Consider the following 24,664-nt stretch of genomic DNA (forward strand, 5'->3'; position numbering starts at 1 on the left):
CCCTGCTCCACAGAATGGTTGCTCCAATCCGCACTTTAACCAACAGGGCTTGAGTGTTCCCATTTACCCAAATCCTAGCTATCATTTCGTATTTATCCCCATGTTCTACTTTTTGCCTATCTAATGAGTATAAAGTGGTATCTCATTGTTTTAATCTTTAACTTATTATCAATAAGACTTAACATCCCTTAGAAAATGTGTTAGCCATTCAGGTTTCCTTTCTGTTAACTGTCTATACATCCATTGCCTAATTTTTTAAATTAAGTTCAGTTTATCATTTGTGAATGGCTTGGGATTTTTTTAAGATCTTCTTTCAGAGCAGTAAAACTGAGAGGAAGGTACAAAGATTTGCCATATAAATACCACCTGCCCCGACACATGCATTGCCTCTCCCACTATCAACATCACTCGCCAGAATGGTATGTATTTTTTTAAGCAAGAATGAACCTACATTGACATCATAATCACTCAAAGTCCATAGTTTATCTTAGGGTTCACTCTTAGTGTTGTACATTCTATGGGTTAGGACAAATGTATAATGACATATATCCATCATTATAATATCTTACAGAGTATTTTCACTGCCCTCCAAATCCTCTGTGCCTGTTCATTTCTCTGCCCCTCGTGCTGCACCTTCAGCTCACCCCGAAACCACTGATCTCTTTATGGTCTCTATGGTTTTGCCTCTTCCAGAATATCATATAGTTGGAATCATACAGTGTGTAGCCTTCTCAGATTGATTTCTTTTGTTTAGTAATGCACATTTAAGATTTCTCCATGGCTTTTTGTGGCTGATAGCTCATTTCTTTTCTTTCATGTTGAATAACATTCCATCGTTTGGAGGTACCACAGTTTAAATATCCATTCACTTACTGAAGGACATCTTGGTTGCTTACAAGTTTTGGCAATTATGTATAAAGCTGCTACAAACACCTGTGTGCAGATTTTATGTGGACATAAGTTTTCAACTCCTTTGGGTAAATACCAAAAAGCACAATCATTGGATTATATGGAAAGAGTAGGTTTAGTTTTTAAAGAAATTACCAAACTATCTTTGAAAGTGGCTGTATCATTTTGCATTCCAACCAGAAATTTATGAGAGTTCCTGTTGCTCTACATCCTCATTTGTGGAGCATGTGGTGTTGTCAATGCTCTGAAATTTGGCCATTCTAATAGGTGTGTAGTGGTTCCTTTGCCTATTTTTGATGGGCATCCCAGTCTTATTTGCAAAACTTCCTTGCACATTCTATATATTAATCCCTTGTTGACTTTTGACATTGTCATTATCTTCTACCAATCCAGTTACTTTGCTTATAGAGTCTCCTGATAAATAGAAATACTTTATTCTGATACAGTAATATCCATCAGTTTTTCACTACATGTTTTTTTTAGTGGGGGGGGTCTTAGTGAATAACTGTTTCTTCACCCCAGTTCAGAAGGATATTCTCCAATATTTTATTCTACTAACTTTATAGTTTTAAATTTCATATTTAGTTTTTTAATACTATTGGAGCTCTCTTCCACATATGGTGTTCAGTAGAAATTCAACTTTTTCTTCAAAAAGTGAATTAGTTTTTCCAAACCCCAGCTATTAATCCATCCATTTCCCACTGGTTTATGACATGACCTCTACTGCATACTAGGTTTCCATATAGAGAGGGATATTTCTGAACTCTGTTTAGTTTCATCTGGTTTTCTCGTATCTGTGTAGAATCACACCATTTTCATTGCTATGGTTTTCTAGTATGTATTCAATCCCCCAATTTGGATTTTCTTTTAAAAAACTGACAAATCAAAAGAGAACTTAATTTTTCCATATAAGTTATAGAAAAATGTGTTGAATTTCTCAAAAAATCCTGCTGTAGTTTTAATTGGAATTGCACTGAGTTTATTGATTAATCTGGGAAAAAAAATTCTCTACCACATTAAATCATCCTGTCTGGAATCATATTATATCTCTCTGGTTTATATAAATTTTCCTTTATGATCTTTAATGAAACTTTGAAAATATTTTCTCCATAAAGGTCTTTATATTTTGGATTTTGGTAGTTAACTATCAAAGCTTTTTTTCTTTTTTGCTATTGTGAATGGAGAAAGAAACATGACCCTCTTAATTAATATATCTGGTTATAATCTTCAGGAAACTCTAATAAGAATTTATCATCATTTTATACCCACTCACCTGAAATGGCTTCAGGAATGTTTCCTCCATTGCCAGCCTGCCATACTCAGTGAAAAGCTACAAGGAAAATCACACACACACACACACACACACACACACACACACACACACAGAGAAAACTTCAGTATCTGCAAAGTTTTACTTCTTGGTTTTCTTCCACTAATCTTTTTTTCTAGCTGTAACGTAATACTGTATTATTAAGATTAAAATAATCATTTTAAGTAACTAAGTATTAGATAAAGCAGAGCTACAGTAATTATATATTTTAAAATTAAGGACATAAAGTACATTTTAAAAATGAAGTTTCCATTTTAAAGGTAACCCCTTTTATCTCTAAAATGTAGGACAATTTTTTTTGTGGGGAAGATGGGGGACAATGAAACATGTTAAATGACCTTTCAAAACAAAACTTTCATAGATTAGACCAGAGAGCTATAAACTAAGTAGGATAATTTACTGTTGTTGCCAGAGGAAATTTAATGTCCCGATGGTCTTGATCATTACAAAGACATACAGGCATTTGGTTTAAGAAGTGAAGAATCAAATAGACCAACTTCTTTTATTTTTTTATTGCTCCCAATTGAGAGGTACCATATCATTTTGTATTGCCAGAAATGTAAGGTTTTGGAGAACATAGACTTGAGGGGGTGATTGTGATTGGGCCTCTGGTGAGAGTTCCGTCCAGACTGGCCAAGTGGATTTCCCCATATATACACAGGAAATGCCGCTTCATCACACGAGAGTACCAAGCCACAGAGGCTTCTCAGAGCTGGGGAAGGATGCCGACACAGAGGATTCCCTTCCTTTGCCCCTTTAGAATAGCCCCCGAAGTACCACACTGCCTCTCCTGTGAAAACTATGGGAATCTAGAAAGCAAATGGTAATAACTAGGCATCTGATTAGAGTGATTAAATGAAAGTCTAGAATATGTCTAAAAGGCAGCAGGTCCAGGGATTAGAATCATTATTCATTCTCATTAGAAACATTTACTAACATAATTTGAATTCACAATCTTTTCTGAGGAAGGATGAGGTGTTGTCATTTACAGGAAAATTTTTAAATGATCTCAAAAAAGATTACTTAATATCAAAGCCCCAAATCAGTCCTTTTTTAGAAATCCTGAACTGGTATTGAACAGTGCCATGTCATTAACTTGGAAAGCAACTGGCTAGGTTATGACACATGCCTAAAGAAGCAATTGCACTCATTCTAAGAAACATCTAACAATTATTTGGCATACTGTCTATTTGTCATAAATGGTCAGTGTGATATACTAGAAACATATTTGGGAGTAATGCTAGATGTGAACTCCAAATGATATTTCCACTCTCACAGATCACCCTGCATTATCATCCTTTGTTATTTGTTAAACTGCACAGGGCTCTTATTGGCAAGATAAAATAATACATTGAAAGCAAAATTTTCTATAAAATATGCAGAGGAAAACTATCAGAGAAACAATAGGTTTTTCTATGTAGCTGAGAATAACATGAATTGAAAAAGAGTAGACAGAGGTGCGAACTATCTTTAGGAAACATCTAATCTTACACTTATTTGAGATTTAAAGGCTGCTTGGAGAGTGGAAGAAGCACCGAGTCCAATCAGATGATCAAATTTCTATTCCCACTCTGCCACTAACTAGCCACATGAGTTTAGGCAAGTTACTTTTTTTTTCCAGAAAAACATTTCTCATCCATAAAATATTAAGGATAAATTAGGTGTCACTGATATCTTTTTCAGATCTAAAATAGAATTCTATGAGTAATCATCAGGTAGTCCCCCATAGTTCTTAGCTATAAAGTGGTCCACAGGAAAAAAAATCTGGCATACAACTGATACCATACTAACAGTTATTAAATCCCTGACCATAGGACTTCAACTTCACATTCTGGGTCACTTTTAAACCAAAGGTTCTTTCTCCACTCTAATGTGCCATATATTTTTCCATATACAGGGTTGACAGCAAATAGCTTTACTGAAACAAAGGACTTTGAAAACTGAATTAGAAAGAATATAATCATACAGGGCTAGAACTAGAAACCTGGAAATGGGAAAACCTCCATTTGGTTATGTTTTTAAATCTTTCTGACTGTTATGTTTTCCAAGTACAAGAAGACCCCCCAAAATCCTAAAGTTCTGCTGTACATGCCCAAAAGATTACTAGATATACAAAAGAGACTGTAAATAGTGTTACCTGAAGGTGCTGAAGATCATCCTCCTGCACATTTTGAGATAAGTTATATACCTTGATTAAGAAATAAAGTCAAAATGAGAAAATAATTAGCAGCATGTTAAGCACTTATTTTGTTATTCTCTATTTTTTGAGATAACAATTTCACAAAATCAAACTCTCTCACATATATTTATAAGACCTTAAGAGAGAAGTAAAGAAAGCCTGAGAGACAATAAATAATGTACAATGATCATAAAATTTTTCCAGAAATACAGTAGCTACCTGATTTGGAGACAGAATATTAAAATTATTTTATGAACCTAATTCAACAATTAGTAAAAAATAATCATTCTTACAAGCATATGAAAATAATAATAATCTAGATCTTAATAACCCATATATAAAATTTTGTCTTGAGAAATTATGTTAGCTTCTATACAATCAATTGTTTAAGTCTATAGAAAGTTCCATCATATGGAAGTTAAGTTCTGAATATCATGCTTACATCCTCGAACATATGCATTATTGCTTCACGAACAGATCACAGCATTAAGGTGAAATTCTTTTTTTCTAAGGAGGAGGATAAATATCAGTAACTTCAAAGAAAAGTTATGATGTTTATATGTTTATGTACTGATACAGTATACTTTGTGTACTTATTTAAATAACAGACCACTTCTCAGATAATAATAAAAAATAGTCATTACAAAGGACTTAGAGTTTTCAGCAAAAATATTTAATGTCTCCAGGAAAAATATAAATAGTAAATAATAAATATTTAAAAGGCAAAATCAATCTGGTTTTAATTGACTTGTGTAAATTGCACATACTGTTGACCATGAAGAAGTTAGATATTAAGTTGGTATTTTAAAGGCTAATTAAATTAAGAAGTATATTTTTAAAAGTTAGTCAGTCTTACACCTACATTAATGAATAGATCATCCAGACAGAGAATCAATAAGGAAACACTGGACTTAAACAATACATTAGATCAGATTGACTTAATAGATATACAAAGATCATTCCATCAAAAAGCAGCAGAATACACATACTTCACAAGTGAACATGGAACATTCCCTAGGACAGATTATATGTTAGGTCACAAAACAAATATTAATAAATTCAAAGAAGAATGAAATCATATCAAGCAGCTTCTCCAACCACAATGGTATGAGACTAGAAATCAATCACAAGGGAAAAAAATGGGGAAAACCCCACAAAAATGCTGAGATTAAACAATGTGCTACTGAATAATGAGTGGATCATCAAAGAAATCAAAGAAGAAATTTTAAAAAACATAAAGATAAATGAGAGCAGAAATACAACATACCAAAATCTATGAGATGTGGCAAAAATGCTTCTGAGAAGGAAGTTCATAGCAATATAGGCCTACCTCAAAAAAACAAGAAAAATCCTGAATAAACAATCTAACTTTACACCTAAAAAGACTAGAAAAAAGAACAAACAAAGCCCAAAGTTAGTAGAAGGAAGGAAATAATAAGGATCAGAGCAGAAATAAATAAAATAGAGACTAAAAAAAAAAAAAAGAAAACATCAATGAAACTAAGAGCCAGTTGAAAAAATAAAATCAACAAGTCATTAGCTAGACTAACCAAGAGAAAAAGAGAGAGGGCTCAAATAAATAAAATCAGAAATGAAAGAGGAGAAATTACTACTGATACCACAGAAATACAAAAGATCATAAGAGACCACTATGAACAGTTATATGCCAACAAATTGGAAAACCTATAAGAAATGGATACATTTCTAGAAACATGCAATCTTCCAAGACTGAATCATGAAGAACAAAATGTCTGAATAAACTGATTACTAATAAGGGATTGAAACAGGAGTCAAAAATCTCCCAACATGTAAAAGCCCAGGACCAGATGGCTTCACTGGCAAATTCTATAAAACATTCAAAGAAGATGTAATACCTAGCTTTCTAAAAATATTCCAAAAAATTGAAGAGGAGGAACATCTTCCAAACACATCTTACGAAGCCAGCATTATCCTGATACCAAAACCAGAGAAGGACACCACAAAAAAGGAAATTACAGGCCAATATCCCTGATGAATATAGGTACAAAAATCCTCAACAAAATTTCCGCAAACTGAATCCAACAATACATTAAAAGGGTCATACACCATAATTACGTGGGATTTATTCCAGGGATGCAGTGATGATTTAACATCCACAAATCATTCAACACAACACATCACACTGAGAAAATGAAGGTTAAAAATCATATGATCATCTCAATAGATGCAGAAAAAGCATCTGACAAAATTCTTCCATTTATGATAAAAACTCTCAACAAAGTGGATATATAGAGGAAATGTACCTCAACATAACAAAGGCTATATATGACAAACCCAGAGCTAACATCATACTCAAGGCAAAAGGCTGAAAGCTTTCTCTCTAAGATCAGAAACAAAACAAGGATGCCCACTCTTGCCACTGTTATTCAACATTGTGTTTGAAGTCCTAGCTACAGCAATTAGGCAAGAAAAATAAATGGCATCTAAACTGGAAAAGAAGAAGTAAAACTGTCACTGTTTGCTATTTCATGATACTATATATAGAAAACCCTAAAGACTCTAACAACAGAAAAACCTGTTAGAACTAATAAATGAATTCAGTAAAGTCATGGGATACAAAATCAATATACAGAAACCCATGGCATTTCTATATACTAATAATAAACTATCCAAAAAAGAAATTAAGAAAACAATTCTATTTACAATTGCTTCAATAAGAATAAAATACCTAGGAGTAGATTTAACCAAGGAGATGAAAAACCTGTACACTGAAAACTATACACCACTGATAAAAAGTTAAAGACACCAAAAAATGGAAAGATGTTCAGTCCTCATGGATTTAATATTGTTAAAATGTCCACACTACCCAAAGCAATCTATAGATTCAATGAAATCCCTATCAAAATGCCAAATGCATACTTTACAGAACTAGAACAAATAATTCTAACATTTGTATGGAATCAAAGAAGCCCCTGAATAGTCAAAACAATCTTGAGAAAGAACAAATCTGGAGGTATCACACTCCCTGATTTTAAACTTTATTACAGAGTTATAGTAATCAAAATAGCATGGTACTGGCACAAAAAAGACACATAAATAAATGGAATGGAATTGAAAACCCAGAAATAAACCTATACATATATGGACAAGTAAGCTATGATAAAGGAGCAAAGAACGTACAAAAAAGAGAAAGGACAGTCTCTTCAATAAATGGTGCTGGTAAAACTGGACAGCCACAAGCAAAAGAACGAAACAAGACCACTATCTTACACCACACACAAAAATTAACTCAAAGTGGATTAAAGACTTGAATGTAAGACCTTAAACGATAAAATTCCTAGAAGAAAACAGGTGGTAACCTCACTGGCATCTGTCTTAGTGATGCTTTTGTGGATCTGATTTGAAAGGCAAGGGAAACAAAAGCTAAAATAAACAAATGGGACTATATCAAACCGAAAAGCTTTTGCAGAGTGAAGGAAACCATTATTAAAACGTAAAGGCAACCTACTGAATGGGAGAAGATATTTGCAAATCATATATCCAATAAGGGGCTAGTATCCAAAATATATAAAGAACTCATACAACTCAGCATCAAAAAAACAAACAACCCAATTAAAAAATGGGCAGAGGATCTGAATAGACATTTTTCAAAAGAAGACATACAAATGGCCAACAGGCACAAGAAAAGATGTTCAACGTCACTAATTATCAGGGAAATGCAAAACAAACCACAATGAGATACCACCTCACACCTGTTAGAATGGCTATTATTGAAGAGATAAGAAATAATACATATTGGCGAGGATGTGGAGAAAAGGGAACCCTCATACACTGTTGGTGGGATTGTTAATTTGTGCAGCCACTAGGGAAAACAGTATGGAGATTCTTCAAAAAGTTAAGAACAGAACTACCATATGACCCAGCAATTCCACATCTGGGTATTTACCTGAAGAGCATGAAAACAATATTCAAAAGGATATATGCACCCCTATGTTCAATGCATCATTATTTACAATAGCCAAGATATGGAAACATAACATATGTTGGATGCTAAACATAACATATTTAGCATCCAACAATGGATGAATGGATAATGAAGATGTAACACACACACACACACCCCCCCCACACACACACACTGGAATACTACTTGGCCATAAAAAAGAAGGAAATCCAGACTTTGTGGCAACATGGATGGACCTTGATGGTATTATGCTAAGTGAAATAGGTCATATGGATAAAGACAAATACCATGTGACTTTACTCATAAGTGGAATCTAAAAACAAAAACAAAATGAACAAATAAAATAAAATAAAAATGAACTCATAGAGATCAGATTAGTGGTTACCTGGGGAGAATGGGGGTGAGGGCTGGGCAAAATGGATGAAGGGGGTAACTGTATAGTGATGGGTAGTAACTAGACTTGTGGTGGTGATCACTGTATACAGATGTTGAACTATAATGCTATACACCTGAAACTTATATAATAATTTTTTAAAAAGCTAGGTAATCATAGGTTATAATCATGACCTATTTTAAAGTCCTTTACAAAAAAAATCAGTCTTCCTTCTATCCATGCTTTCATTGTCCTAACTACACATAATGCCCTGGTTGCTGGTTCACTAGCTCCATTCTCCCCACAGACTTATAATTTCAGCTTTGACTTACTCATCCTAACCACTTTGCCTTTCCTACCTTCTAAAACTATTTTACCTTTCTTTGATGGTCTGCTTCTTGGTTACTGTCCCTTTTTGCTCTTTCCGGTGAATAGAAAATCTAAAAATTGTCTTAAAATTTTTAGGCTATGTGTTCTGTGATCATAGTAAAACCCTCAAGGACTTTCAGGGCAATTTATAAAGCACACAATAACTTCAAAAACAATACTTAAAAAAAGAGAGAGGAAAAAAGGAAAGAAAGACATTTACATTCCTAAATGCACATTAAGATACTATAAAAAGTTGTGAACATATATAAATGTTTTTACATTTAGAAATGTTTCTACTGGCTATATAAAACAAAATTTGCATTTATAAATCTTATTTCATTAAATGTAACTAATAATAGGTAGTCTCAGTGTATCTATATACATTATAAGATTTAATATTATTGACTTTATTGTAGGCTTGAAATAGAAAAAATTATCAATTAGATAATATAACATTTTCTGACTAAAGCAGGTAATTTGAAAACTGATCAGAAATTAGATCACAGTAATAAAACAATTCCACCCTTAAGGAAATCATAAGAACTGGTATGCTAATTGAGTCAAATAATATATATAATTTACCATTTCTGTTGTTTGTCTCACTACCACATATATATAGAAATACATATATTCATAATTTTTATTTAAAGAAACATCCATCAAGACGGATTTATTTTATTCCATACCTGTATTGAGCTGATCATTGTGCTAAGGGCAAATACTGTGGCCGAATCTCTCAAAGTTGACTGACTATCAAAGGTTCCCTGAGTATCCATCAATAGCACTGCAACCTATAGGGAAGTAGAGTACATTATTGATATTTTATAGAACATGCAGGGTATTAGGGTTACTACAAAGTTAACACCATAAGAACTAAAGCAAACCATTAGCAATGAATACTTAATAGGTAATTTTTCACATGTGCCATGAATGTCACAGAAAATAAGAATATTAATTACCTGCTGACTACTGTAATGATTAATTTTCACTGGTAATCCAACATAACAGAAATAGCACTGAAACAAAATATAGATGTTAGCTAGCTTATCTGCTGTTCTATTGTCCCTATGATTTTGCCTTCTGTGATCAGTAGAAAGGGAAACTGGGAACATGAAATAGGATGCTACCCACTTCCCTTTTAAACTTCATGTCAAGTGGTCAAAATTAGTTTTCAAAAGAGCATTTTGGAGGATCCTGAAAAGTGGTAACTGTTGGCAAGTGAAAACTCAATTTTCTTTAAGAAGTTCATACCATACCTTTTTACCGTCAGGTTTATTGATAAGGAAGATTTCACTCCATATCTGGATTCCCGTGGTCTCTCGTTCAGACCCACCTCTCCACGAAAAGCCAGTCAATGGTTCATTGTAATCTCCAACCCAATCAACTGATTCCTATAAATTAAGAAAGTCTATGATATTGAACTAGATATGTAGTACAGGTTCTTCCACTCATCCATACCAGTTTGTACCCCTCTCCAACTCTAGACAAAAGGAAACAACATATGCACATCTATTATACTGATACAATTACTTTATTTACTCATCCAAAAAATAATTATGAAGGAGCAACCATCTGTCACATTTTATGCTACATCCTGGGGATACAAAGATACCATTCCAGATAAGAGGAAGCTCACAGCCTAACAGGGGGACAGACATGCTAACAAACCATTATGATGCATTATATGCATGCCGAAATGGGCGTGTATGTTAGATATAAATGGAAGCATAGGAAAAGAAACAACTAACTCTTAGTCAGTTAAGACTTCATAGGAGAAGTGATATTAGAGCTAAGACTTGAAGGATGTTTAGGAATTTTCCAGGTGAGCAAACTCAGGGAGGGCATTCCAAAAACAAAGAAATAAAGGTATGAGAGAGCATATTATGTCAGGATATACACAATAATAATATACACAAATGTTTTGCTATTGGGGGAGGAGGGAGCGAACAGCAGGAGGAGAAGCACCTAGTAAAAAAAAAAAACAAATCTGTTACACTTTAATCTGAGCAAATGCTATTTAACATAAGCAACATGACAAGCATTATTGAGTGTTTCATTGTAATGTTTATCGCACAGTTAAAATTATGAATATGCCTAAAGCTATATAATCCCAAACAATGGAAAGTATACTAATTTTGTTCACTCAATTTTCCCACCTACGTTAAGTGTGTACTAATGTTGGTATGATAGGAATAGAAAGTGGTAAGAATTTTGTTTGCTTTCAAAGCCTGGAAGTATTTTGGTTGTTCTGTTCTTGATTTGTTTGGACTGAGGCTAGAGATAGAAGATGTTAAAGTTAACATTACCAAGTTGTTCAAAAATACCCTACCTATAAAAGATCAATCCAAAATGGTTCATTATGATATCATTGCATAATACCAAGTTTCTTTGGGTAGTATGTCTATTCTGCCTCAACATCCATATTGGCATCTAAATTGCTAAGGGTAAAAGGGTAGAAAAAAAATACTGGTATGCTCTCCACTCCTAACCTTCTGTTCCCTGACTCTAATCTCCTATTTATTCTTCTGCTTTTGGTTGATCCTAGGCTCCTTAAAGTCTCCTTTCTATGCCACACTATTGTCTCAAATGTTATGGCACTGTTGGTTGCCTTTGGGGATGGGTTAAGGGTGAGACTGAGTGAGAAGAGATAACAGAACTTTGTGGGATAACAGCAAGATACACTTGATAGGTTTTGGGGCTACCCAGGTATTTACATTTTCCGAATAAAGCAAATGTACACTTCAGATTGGTGCATGTAACTATATGTAAATTTTACAACAAAAGAAAAAACTAAATAAATACTGAAATACATAATAATGATGTATATTGAAATATTTATAGGGAAGCATACTGAATTCAACAATTTACTTTGAAATGAACCAAAAAATAAGATGGAGCAATGGATTGAAACAGGGAAGAATAGCTGGAGACACATGTGATAAAGCAAGAATATTAATGTTAATGGTAGAATCTAGGTAGTGCATATCCAGGTGTCCACTGTAAAATTCTTTTAACTCTACTGCATGCATGAAAAATGTCATAGTAAATGTTGGGGGGAAAATGATTATAATAAAAATTATGACAAAAGTTATTTGACATTTTAAACACTATTTAACATGGAAAGTTTATAACCATATCACTGTACTTGTCTATTTTCAAAAGAGCTTAAAAAATAAGTTACGTTCTAAGGGAAATGTAGCAAAGTGTCTTCAGACAAAAGTGGCCTATATAGTTTGGTGCCGACAGCACCAAAGTTGGAATGGTTACACAATAGCATTTTTAAACTAGTTCATCTTTAGGGAACATAATAATGGAAATACTGGACACTACTACTAAATAAAAACACAAAGTCATAAAAGCACAGAAATCAGAAAACTTTTCAAAGCACCTCTTCCCTACCTGCTTATACATGTATCTCAACATGAAGTCCATAAGGAATGATTTTCCTTTTCTAAATGCTCCAGCAACAGATACAGCAACGACCTCCTTGTCCCTGATAGCCTCTGAGAGAAGGATCCGATTTAGTGCAGTTTCATCTAATTCAAAGGAATGATCATCTCTGACAATGAGGACTTGGACTGGTCCTGCCTTTTTCACTGGCTCTTCCTCTTCAGAGCTCCATTCATACCCCTTTTCTGAAAAGCCACCTATTGAATAAAATAAGAATTTATTCAGCAAATTATCTCAAAACACAGGAAATGTATATGTACCTCTCAACATTCAAACACCTGAAACAGGAGCACAGTGGAATTAGAAATGTTCATTTTATTGACATATATTCATGTCATTTACACCATATCTCCGAAAGACTTACATCTGGTCTTGCTGATCAAGTGGCCAAATCAAACAGAATTTTATTTTTAAGAAAGCTGTAAATCAGTGCAGAGATCTCTGTTTGCTGAGTAAGAAAAAAAAAATCAAAGCAAAGGACTCTACTTTTGGAGAAGAATAAAATAGCCTTAGTTTACACTTAATCCCTTAGAAATAAATTTAGTTATTCACATGAAAGATCCTTGCAACACTTTTTAAAGCTGAACATGCATATGAGGAAATACACAGAGGGATTCAGAATCACATATTCTTGAAACTGGAATAAATCTCTAAAGCACCCAGTTCAGCTCCCTCCAATGCATGCAACCCATCTACAAAATCCTAGACTCTTAATTGTCTAAAATTATATCTTGTAGCAATGGAAGTTACAGATAATTAAATTGGGTAGGGCCAGATTACAGAAGACCTTCAACTCTATGGAAAAGAGGTCTGTATATAATTCAATAAAAAAAAAAATAAGAAGCTTTTTGAAAGTTACTTTGTGTAGAGATCTTATAAAAAAGGTTTGTGACTCTGGGAAATTACTAAATCTCTCAGTTTCTCCATCTGTAAAACAGAAACTATTAATAGTACCTATTTAATAGGGTTGTTGAAAAGATTAAGGGAGGTACTATATGTAAAGTGTTGAGAACAGTGCTTGGCACACAGCAAGCTCATAAAGGTTAGCTATTATCATCATCATCACCATCACTACCTTGGCATTATAAACTGAACTAAGTATTCCCAGAAGAAGTTTCTGCCTATTTTCTATAAATTTATATGTGTTTGTGTATGTATGTGCATGTATGTGTGTGTTCACATGTGCGTGTTTTCAGAGTTTTCTATTTAATTGTCAGAAATACTGTTTCTGACAGAGGTCCTCTTTTAGAAATCATCCCTAATATACAAGAATTTTAGAACCCTAGACCTTGGCATTTGCAGTATATTACAAAACAACTTCAATGTGTCAAGTGACACATTCTTATATCTATAGCCTTTTTAATGTAACTTTGTAATGTCCTCCCACTTTGACTCCGGGGTCAGCCATGTAATTTGTTTTAGCAGACATGACACAGCAGAGGCTTGAAAAAGCACTTGTGTGTTTCCATTTTGCTCTTTTGTCTCTGCCATTCATCATGAGAATATTCCCAGGCTAGTCTGCTGCAGGATGAGAGACACTTGGAGCAGAGGCAAACTGTCCAGGTCCACCCAAGGCCCACAGCAAGCCAACCCCCAGCCACATGAGGGAGCCCAGTCAAGATCAACAGATTTGCCTAACAACCATTTCAACATGTGACCAATAAATACTATTGTTCTATGCCCCTGAGGTTTTGTGACTATTTATTATGCAACATAACAGGCAATAAATAACTGATACACCCTACAACCCCTTCCTCTAGAAAGGCAGTATAGTGTAGTGGTTAAAAACACAGGCTCTGGAACCAGACTGCTGAGATTCCAATCAAGACTTCCCCATTTCTTAGCTGAGTAACCTTAGATAAGTTGTTTAACCTCTTTGTGTCTACCTCATAAAGTTGCTGTGAATTAATATATGCATGTAACACACTTAGAACACTGGCTGGTATATGTATTGGTATATGCTATTAGCATTATTACAGATTTACGAAACTAAGCCAAATATGTAACTGACTTTGCCCAAGGAAAATAAATGCAATTTCTATATCAGGCAATCTACCATGGATGCTTTCTTGTGTTATTTATTTATTGCTTTCAATATTGCAGCAAGGTATTTATTATTATCTGTATTTTTGACACATGAGGAAGAACTAACTGGATTAAGTAACTTTCCCAAGATCACACCCACTAGAGTTCACATAGTAACTGTCAATTTGGGTTTAGATCCCAGGTAATTAAACTTTCATCTCAGAACTTTCCACTATAATATTCTGCCTCTTTAGTGGAAATCAAATAACCTTTGGACAACACATAAATGAGCTCATTTGCTTTCTATCAAAAGAACAGAAAGTCAAAACATACATCAATTAATCCCTCAGATCAGATATATGACCTAGCTTCAAATCAACCCTTAATAATATTAATTTTGAAATAAACTGGGCTCTTAAATAACCTGTCATCCAAACTTTTTTTTTTTTTTTTTGCGGTACATGGGCCTCTCACTGTTGTGGCCTCTCCCGTTGCGGAGCACAGGCTCCGGACGCGCAGGTCCAGCGGCCATGGCTCACAGGCCCAGCTGCTCCGCAGCATGTGGATCCCCCTGGACCGGGGCATGAACCCGTGTCCCCTGCATTGGCAGGCGGACTCTCAAACACTGCGCCACCAGGGAAGCCCCCATCCAAATTTTTGAAAACATTTTTTTTTTTTTTTTTTTTTTTTTTTTTGCTGTACGCGGGCCTCTCACTGCCGTGGCCTCTCCCGTTGCGGAGCACAGGCTCCGGACACACAGGCTCCGCGGCCATGGCTCGCGGGCCCAGCCGCTCCGCGGCACGTGGGATCCTCCGGGATCGGGGCACGAACCCGTGTCCCCTGCATCGGCAGGCGGACTCTCAACCACTGCGCCACCACGGAAGCCCCTGAAAACATATTTAAATAGACATTCTTCATTATGTCTATTTGATAAGAAGTCTCATAACTAGAGAAAAGCAAGGCAGTTATATTACTCAGCATAATTTTAAATAAGTTTTCAGATCATATTGATGTATGTATACACATATATCACATTGATAACTATATATATTGCTGTTCATCTATAAGATAATGTTATTGAAATATTACAAATCTAACACATAATTTTAGTTTCTCATTAGTGGAGATAGACATACACCATTACTTTCTGAGCAACAGTATGAAGCATCTGGAGACAACAAAACCACTGCATTAGCCATGAATCAGAGTTGTTCTCTCTGCAAAGTTAAGAAAAATTGATTTTACATCCAACAGACAATAGCTTCTATATTGCCATATCACAGATGCTGGAGTCAGAGAGTCTTTGCTTAAATCCCAGCTTCACAACTTACACATATAAGAAGTTGTGTAAGTTATTTCACCTCCCAATGATTCACCATCTTCCATCTGAAAAATGAGATTAAGAATGGTACCTATGGGACTTCCCTGGTGGTGCAGTGGTTGAGAATCTGCCTGCCAATGCAGGGGACACAGGTTCGATCCCCTGGTCCAGGAAGATCTCACATGCTGCGGAGCTACTAAGCCTCTGTGCCACAACTACTGAGCCTGTACTCTGAAGCCTGCGAGCCACACCTACTGAAGCCCGCGCACCTAGAGCTCATGCTTCACAACAAGAGAAGCCACTGCAGTGAGAAGCCCATGCACTGCAACGAAGAGTAGCTCCCGCTCACCGCAACTAGAGGAAGCCTGTGCACAGCAATGAAGACCCAATGCAGCCAAAAATAAATAAATAAATTTTAAAAAATCCATTTGATGGTTTTTAATATATTCATAGTTGTGCAAACCATCACCCTGATTAATTTTATAACACTGTGGTCACCCCCCAAAATACCCACACCCTTTAGCAGTCATCCCCATTCTCCCTTACTCACCTCCAGCCCTAGGCAACCATTAGTCTATCAAAGATTTGCCTATCTGGATATTTCATATAAATGGAATCATATAATATGTGATTTTTTGTGACTTTTCTTTTACTTAGCATAATGTTTTCAAGGCTTATCCATGTTGTAGTATGTATCAGTACTTCATTTTTTGTGGCCAAATAATATTACATTGTTTGGATATACTACACTTTGTTTATCCATTCATTAGTTGATGGGCATTTAGGTTGTTTCCACTTTTTGGCTAAAATAAATAATGCTGTTATAAACTTAATGAACAAGTTTTTGTGTGGACATATATTTTCATTTCTGTAGGATGTTCAATTGATTTGTGACAAAGATGTTAAGGCAACTCAATGGAGAAAGAATAGTCTTCACAACAAATAGTGCTAGAACAACTGGATATCTAAATGCAAAAAAGTAAATTTCAATATATCACACCCATATAAAATATTAACTCAAAATGGATCATAAATCTAAAGATAAATCAAAAAATATTAAATTTTTGGAAGAAAACATAAAAGAAAAGCTTTATGACCTTGGATTAGGCAATGATTTCTTACATATGATGCCAAAAGCATGACCCATTGTTTTAGTCTCTTCAGGCTGCTATAACAAACTACCACAGACTGGGTAGCTTATAAACAACAGAACTTTATTTTTCACAGTTCTAAACGCTGGAAGTTTTGAGATTAGGGTGCCAGCATGGTCAGGAAAGGAGCTTTTTCCAAGTTGCAGACTTCTCATTGTATCCTCACATGGTGGCAGAGACTAGGGAGTTCTATGGGAGTCTCTTTCATAAGAGCATTAATCCTATTCATGAGGCTCCACCCTCATTTCCTAATCACCTCCCAAATGTCCTACTTCCTAATACCATTACATTGGGCTTCAGGATTTCGACATATGAATTTTGGGGAGATACAAATATCCAGACCATAACACCCATAAAAGAAAAAATTATAAACTGGACTTCTTCAATTAAGAACATCTGCTCTTTGCAGAGGGCGACTGCCCTGCCCACTCAGGCCCTGGGAGCCTGCTGAGCTCCCAGGCGGATCCCCTGCCCTCCAAAGCCCCCTCCAGGTCTGGTGTGTCCTTGGGCATAGGAAAGGGGCCAGGAGGATCAAGAGAGGCAGGCGGGAGGGGCCCTCTGGGGGGAGTGGGAGAGGAGTGGAGGGTGATGGTCCCGCTCACTTGGGCCCCAGGAGCTTGCTGAGCTCCCAGGCTGATCCCCCGCCCACCAAGTCCCCTCCAGGCTGCATGGGTCCTTGGGGGCATAGGAAGGAGGCTGGGGGCTCAGGAGAGGCAGGCAGGAGGGGGCCTCCCAGACCCAAGATTGGAGGAGCTGGAGAGGAGAGGAGGGCATTTGCCCCGCCCACTTAGCCCAGAAAGCCTGCTGGGCTCCCACATGAGGTCCCCTGCCCTCTGAGAAGAGGGGTGGGGGGTATGCCTGGGCCCCTTCTGTTCCTTGAGCCTAAGGTGCACCTCCCACAGCCCCCAGGGCCTTTTTTGCCACCCCACGGGCTTGCGGGCAGAAGCTCCTGTGGTGGGAGCTCGGAGTCTGAACGACTGGACTAACAGAGAACCTCAGACCCCAGGGAATATTCATCAGAGTGAGGTCTCACAGAGTTCCTCATCTCAGCATCGAGACCCAGCTCTACCCAATAGCCTACAAACTCCAGTGTTGGAAGCCTCAGGCCAAACAACAAATAAACAGGAACACAATCCCACTCAGTAAAAAAAAAAAAAAATATGAGATGGCAAAAAAATACATCACAGATGAAGGAAAAAACCTACAAGACCAAATAAATGAAGAGGAAATAGGCAATCTACCTGAAAAAGAATTCAGAGTAATGGTAGTAAAGATGATCCAGAATCTCGGAAATAGAATGGAAGCATGGATTGAGAAAATACAAGAAATATTTAACAAAGATCTAGAAGGACTAAAGAACAAACAACGAGAGATGAACAACACAATAACTGAAATGAAAAATACACTAGAAGGAATCAATAACAGAATAATAGAGGCAGAAGAACGAATAAGTGAGATGGAAGACAAAATGGTGGAAATAATTGCCAAGGAGCAAAATAAAGAAAAAAGAATGAAAAGAATTGAAAACAATCTCAGAGATCTCTGGGACAACACTAAACGCACCAACATTCGAATTATAAGGGTCCCAGAAGAAGAAGAGAAAAAGAAAGGGTTCGAGAAAATATTTGAAGAGATTATAGTGGAAAACTTCCCTAACATGGGAAAGGAAACAGTCACCCAAGTCCAGGAAGCACAGAGAGTCCCATACAGGATAAGCCCAAGGAAAAACACACCACGACACATATTAATCAAACTAACAAAAATTAAATTCAAAGAAAAAATATTAAAAGCAGCAGGGAAAAACAAAAAATAACATACAAAGGAACCCCCATAAGGTTATCAGCTGATTTTTCAGTGGAAACTCTGTAGGCCAGAAGGGAATGGCAGGATATACTTAAAGTGATGAAAGAGAAAAACCTACAACCAAGATTACTCTACTCAGCAAGTATCTCATTCAGATTCGATGGAGAAGTCAAAAGCTTTTCAGACAAACAAAAGCTAAGAGAATTCAGCACCACCAAACCAGCTTCACAACAAATGCTAAAGAAACTTCTCTAAGCGGGGAAACACAAGAGAAGAAAAAGACACACAAAAGCAAACCCAAAACAATTAAGAAAATGGTAATAGGAACATACATATCAATAATAACCTTGAATGTAAATGGATTAAATGCCCCAACCAGAAGACATAGATTGGTTGAATGGATACAAAAACAAGACATATATATATATATGCTGTCTACAAGAGACCCACTTCAGACTAGGGACACATACAGACTGAAAGTGAAGGGATGGAAAAAGATATTCCATGCAAATGGAAATCAAAAGAAAGCTGGAGTAGCAATACTCGTACCAGATAAAATAGACTTTAAAATAAAGACTGTTATAAGAGATAAGGAGGGACACTACATAATAATCAAAGGATCAATCCAAGAAGAAGATATAACAATTGTAAATATTTATGCACCCAACACAGGAGCTCTTCAACACATAAGGCAAATGCTAACAATCATGAAAGGAGAAATCGACAGTAACACAATAATAGTAGGGGACTTTAACACCCCACTTACACTAATGGACAGATCATCCATACAGAAAATAAATAAGGAAACACAAGCTTTAAATGACACAACAGACCAGATAGATCTAATTGATATTTATAGAACATTCCTCCAAAAAGTGGCAGAATATACTTTCTTCTCAAGTGCACACAGAACATTCTCCAAGGTAGATCACATCTTGGATCACAAATCAAGCCTTGGGAAATTTAAGAAAATTGAAATCATATCAAACACCTTTCCTGACCATAACACTGTGAGATTGGAAATCAATTACAGGAAAAAAACACAAATACATGGAGGCTAAACAGTGCACTACTAAATAACCAAGAGATCACTGGAGAAATCAAAGAAGAAGTAAAAAAAATACATAGAAACAAATGACAACGAAAACACAATGACCCAAAACCTATGGATTGCAGCAAAAGCAGTTCTAAGAGGGAAGTTTATAGCAATTCAATCTCACCTCAAAAAACAAGAAAAATCTCAAATAAACAATCTAACCCTACACTTAAAACAACTAGAGAAAGAAGAAAAAAAACCCCCAAAGTCAGTAGAAGGATAGAAATAATAAATCAGAGCAGAAATAAATGAAATAGAAACGAAGAAAACAATAGCAAAGATCAATAGAACTAAAAGTTGGTTCTTTGAGAAGATAAACAAAATTGATAAACCCTTAATCAGACTCATCGAGAAAAAATGAGACAGGACACAAATCAATAAAATCAGAAATGAAAAAGGAGAAATCACAACTGACACTGCAGAAATACAAAGGATTATAAGAGACTACTACAAACAACTATATGCCAATAAAATGGACAACCATGGATAAATGGACAAATTCTTAGAAAGGTACAATATTCCAAGACTGAACCAGGAAGAATTAGGAAATATAAACAGACCTATCACAAGTAACGAAATTGCTGTAATTAAAAATGTTCCAACACACGGAAGTCCAGGACCAGATGGCTTCACAGGCGAATTCCACCAAACATTTAGAGGAGAGCTAACACCAATCCTTCTCAAACTCTTCCAAAATATAGCAGATGGACTCCCAAATTCATCCTACGAAGCCACTATCACCCTGATACCAAAACCAGAAAAAGATATCACAAAAAAAGAAAGTTATAGACCAATATCACTGGTGAACATAGATGCAAAAATCCTGAAAGGAATACTAGCAAACAGAGTCCAACAGCACATTAAAAGGATCATACACCATGATCAAGTGGGATTTATCCCAAGGATGCAAGGAATCTTCAATATATGCAAATCAATCAACGTGATACACCATGTTAACAAATTAAGGAATAAAAACCATATGATCATCTCAATAGTTGCAGAAAAAGGTTTTGACAAAATTCAACACCAATTTATGATAAAAACTCTCCAGAAAATGGTCACTGAGTGAACCTACCTCAACATAATAAAGGCCATACATGACAAACCAACAGCAAGCATCATACTCAATATTGAAAAACTGAAAGCACTGCCACTAGGATCAGGAACAACACAAGGATGTCCACTCTTGCCACTCTTATTCAACATAGTTTTGGAAGTCCTAGCCACAGCAATCAGAGAAGAAAAAGAAATAAATGGAATACAAATTGGAAAAGAAGGAGTAAAGCTGTCACTGTTTGCAGATGACATGATACTATACATAGAGAATCCTAAAGATGCTACAAAAAAACGACTAGAGCTAATCAATGAATTTGGTAAAGTAGTAGGATACAAAATTAATGCACAGAAATCTCTTGCATTCTTATACACTAATGATGAAAAATCTGAAAGAGAAATCAAGGAAACACTCCCATTTACCATTGCAACAAAAAGAATAATATACCTAGAAATAAACCTGCCTAAGGAGGTGAAAGACCTGTACTCAGAAAACTATAAAACACTGATGAAAGAAATCAAAGATGACATAAACAGATGGAGAAATATACCACGTTTTTGGATTGAAAGAATCAATATTGTGAAAATGACTATACTGCCCAAAGCAATCTACAGATTCAATGCAATCCCTATCAAACTACCAATGGCATTCTTCACAGAATTAGAACAAAACATCTTACAATTCATATGGAAACACAAAAGACCCCGAACAGCCAAAGTAATCTTGAGAAAGAAAAACGGAGTTAGAGGAATCAGGCTCCCTGACTTCAAACTATAACACAAAGCTGCAGTAATAAAGACAGTATGGTACTGGCACAAAAACAGAAATATAGATCAATGGAACAGGATAGAAAGCCCAGAGAGAAACCCACGTACATATGGGCACCTAATTTACGACAAAGGAGGCAAGAACAAACAATGGAGAAAAGACAGCCACTTCAACAAGTGGTGCTGGGAAAACTGGACAGCTACATGTAAAAGAATGAAATTAGAACACTCCCTAACACCATACACAAAAATAAACTCCAAATGGATTAATGACTTAAATGTAAGACCAGACACTATAAAACTTTTAGAGGAAAACATAGGAAAAACACTCTTTGACATAAACCACAGCAAGATCTTTTTTGACCCGCATCCTAGAGTAACAGAAATAAAAACAAAAATAAACAAATGGGACTTAATTAAACTTAAAAGCTTCTGCACAGCAAAGGAAACCATAAACAAGACAAAAAGACAAGCCTCAGAATGGGAGAAAATATTTGCAAATGAAACAACAGACAAAGGATTCATCTCTAAAATATACAAACAGCTCATGGAGCTCAATATCAAAAAAAGAAACAATCCAGTTAAAAAATGGGCGGGGGCTTCCCTGGTGGCACAGTGGTTGAGAGTCCGCCTGCCGATGCAGGGGACACGGGTTCGTGCCCCGATCTGGGAGGATCCCACATGCCGCAGAGCGGCTGGGCCTGTGAGCCATGGCCGCTGAGCCTGTGCGTCCGGAGCCTGTGCTCCGCAACGGGAGAGGCCACAGCAGTGAGAGGCCCGCGTACCGCAAAAAACAAAAGGGGCCGAAGACCTAAATAGACATTTCACCAAGGAATACATACAGATGGCCAAGAGGCACATGAAAAGATGCTCATCAGCACTAATTATTAGAGAAATGCAAATCAAAAGTACGATGAGGTTTTACCTCACGCTGGTCAGAATGACCTTTATGAAAAAAGCTAGAAACAATAAATGCTGGAAAGGGTGTGGTGAAAAGGGAACCCTCCTACATTGTTGGTGAGAATGTAAATTGATACAGCCACTAGGGAAAGCAGTATGGAGGTTCCTCAAAAAACTAAAAATAGAACTACCATATGACCCAGCAATCCCACTACTGGGCATATACCCTGAGAAAACCATAATTCAAAAAGAGACATGCACCAAAATGTTCACTGCAGCACTATTTACAATAGCCAGGACATGGAACCTACCTAAATGTCCATCGACAGATGAATGGATAAAGAAGATGTGGCACATATATACAATGGAATATTACTCAGCCATAAAAGGAAATGAAATTGAGTTATTTGTAGTGAGGTGGATGGACTCAGAGTCTGTCATACAGAGTGAAGTTAGAAAGAGAAAAACAAATACCGTATGCTAACGCATATATATGGAATCCAAAAAAAAAAAAAAAAGGGTACTGATGAACCTATTTGAAGGGCAGGAATAAAGACGTAGGCCTAGAGAATGGACTTGATGACGTGGGGTGGGAGGGTGAAGCTGGAGCAAAGTGAGAGTAGCATCGACATATATACACTACCGGATATAAAATAGTTGGCTGGTGGGAAGCAGCAACATAGCATAGGGAGATCAGCTCGGTGCTTTGTGATGACCTAGAGGGGTAGGATAGGGAGGGTGGGAGGGAGGCTCAAGAGGGAGGGTATATGGGGACACGTGTATGCATATGGCTGATTCGCTTTGTTGTGCACCAGAGACTAACATGGTATTGTGAAGCACTTATACTCCAAAAAGATCTATTAAAAGAAATATATACATATATACTTGACTTACAGTTTTGTGTTGATTTCTGCTGTACAGCAAAGTGATTCAGTTATACATATATATCCATTCTTTTTTAAAATATTCTTTTCTATTATGGTTTATCACAGGATATTGAATATAGTTCTCTGTTCTATACCATAGGACCTTGTCATGAAAATTTTTGATAAGTATGTCAGCTAAAAAAATATTCACCCCCCCCAAAAAAAAAGAATGTCTGCTCTTCAAAAAGTATTGTTAAGAAAATGAAAGGACAAGCCATAGACTTGGAGAAAATACTTGCATATCACATATCTAATAAAGAACTTATATAAGGAATTCATAAAGAACTCTCAAAGCTCAATAATAATGAAATAAATTACCCAATTAAAAATGGGAAAAAGACTTAAACTAACAATTAAGGAAAATATATGGATGGAAATTTTACTGTATGTATATTATACCTTGATTTTTTTTAACAATAAAAACCCCAGTCACATGTCATTATAAAACCTGATACATCTAATTATAAATTTAAATGATGTGCTGGTAGATATTTAACAACCAGCTCTTAGAGGTAGGTGGGTGTGGAAAAGTCCTGATTTGTAGCACTTGCCAATTTCTGTGATATAAATACTACCACTATGACCCCTTTCAATCTAACGGTGTGACTCACGGAGTGTGCTGCTGGGTAAAGATGCACCTGATCATCTCTCATGAGCTAGTATGAGCTGGCTCCAATGTACCACTGAAATCTAATGACAGATATTTAAGACTTGTACAGAAATATACAAAACATTATTGAGAGAAGTATATATTGATACATGTTCTCAGATTAGAAGGCTTTCTGTTATAAATGTCAATGTTCTCCTGGATTCTTAATTTGGTTATAATACCAATCAAATTCTCAGCGATATTTCTAGTTGATTAACGAGTTTATTTCTTTCTTGTACAAATTCTTTTTATGAAGATTAACTAGCTCATATGGAGAGGCTAAGATCCAAGAACACAAAGACCACCTTAAAGAAGAACAAAGTTGAGGGATTTACACTAACAGACACCAATAGATATTTTAAATCTACAATAATTAAGGCAGGGTGATATTGTCACAAGGATAGACAAGTAGACGAATA

The 24,664-nt window shown here is 36.0% G+C and overlaps 1 protein-coding gene across 1 annotated transcript in view; it reads right to left on the bottom strand.

The window, feature by feature from the left end:
- ATL1 (atlastin GTPase 1) overlaps window positions 1-24,664 on the bottom strand; it is a 62,162-nt gene that overhangs the window by 22,507 nt on the left and 14,991 nt on the right. Inside the window, 5 exon segments of the mRNA XM_060096240.1 lie at window positions 2,183-2,239; window positions 4,377-4,427; window positions 9,790-9,894; window positions 10,360-10,494; window positions 12,503-12,750. Of these exon segments, the coding sequence (XP_059952223.1) occupies window positions 2,183-2,239; window positions 4,377-4,427; window positions 9,790-9,894; window positions 10,360-10,494; window positions 12,503-12,750 (596 nt within the window).

The sequence above is a fragment of the Mesoplodon densirostris genome, chromosome 4 (genome assembly GCF_025265405.1).
Source record: "Mesoplodon densirostris isolate mMesDen1 chromosome 4, mMesDen1 primary haplotype, whole genome shotgun sequence".
Classification (NCBI taxonomy): Eukaryota; Metazoa; Chordata; class Mammalia; order Artiodactyla; family Ziphiidae; genus Mesoplodon; species Mesoplodon densirostris.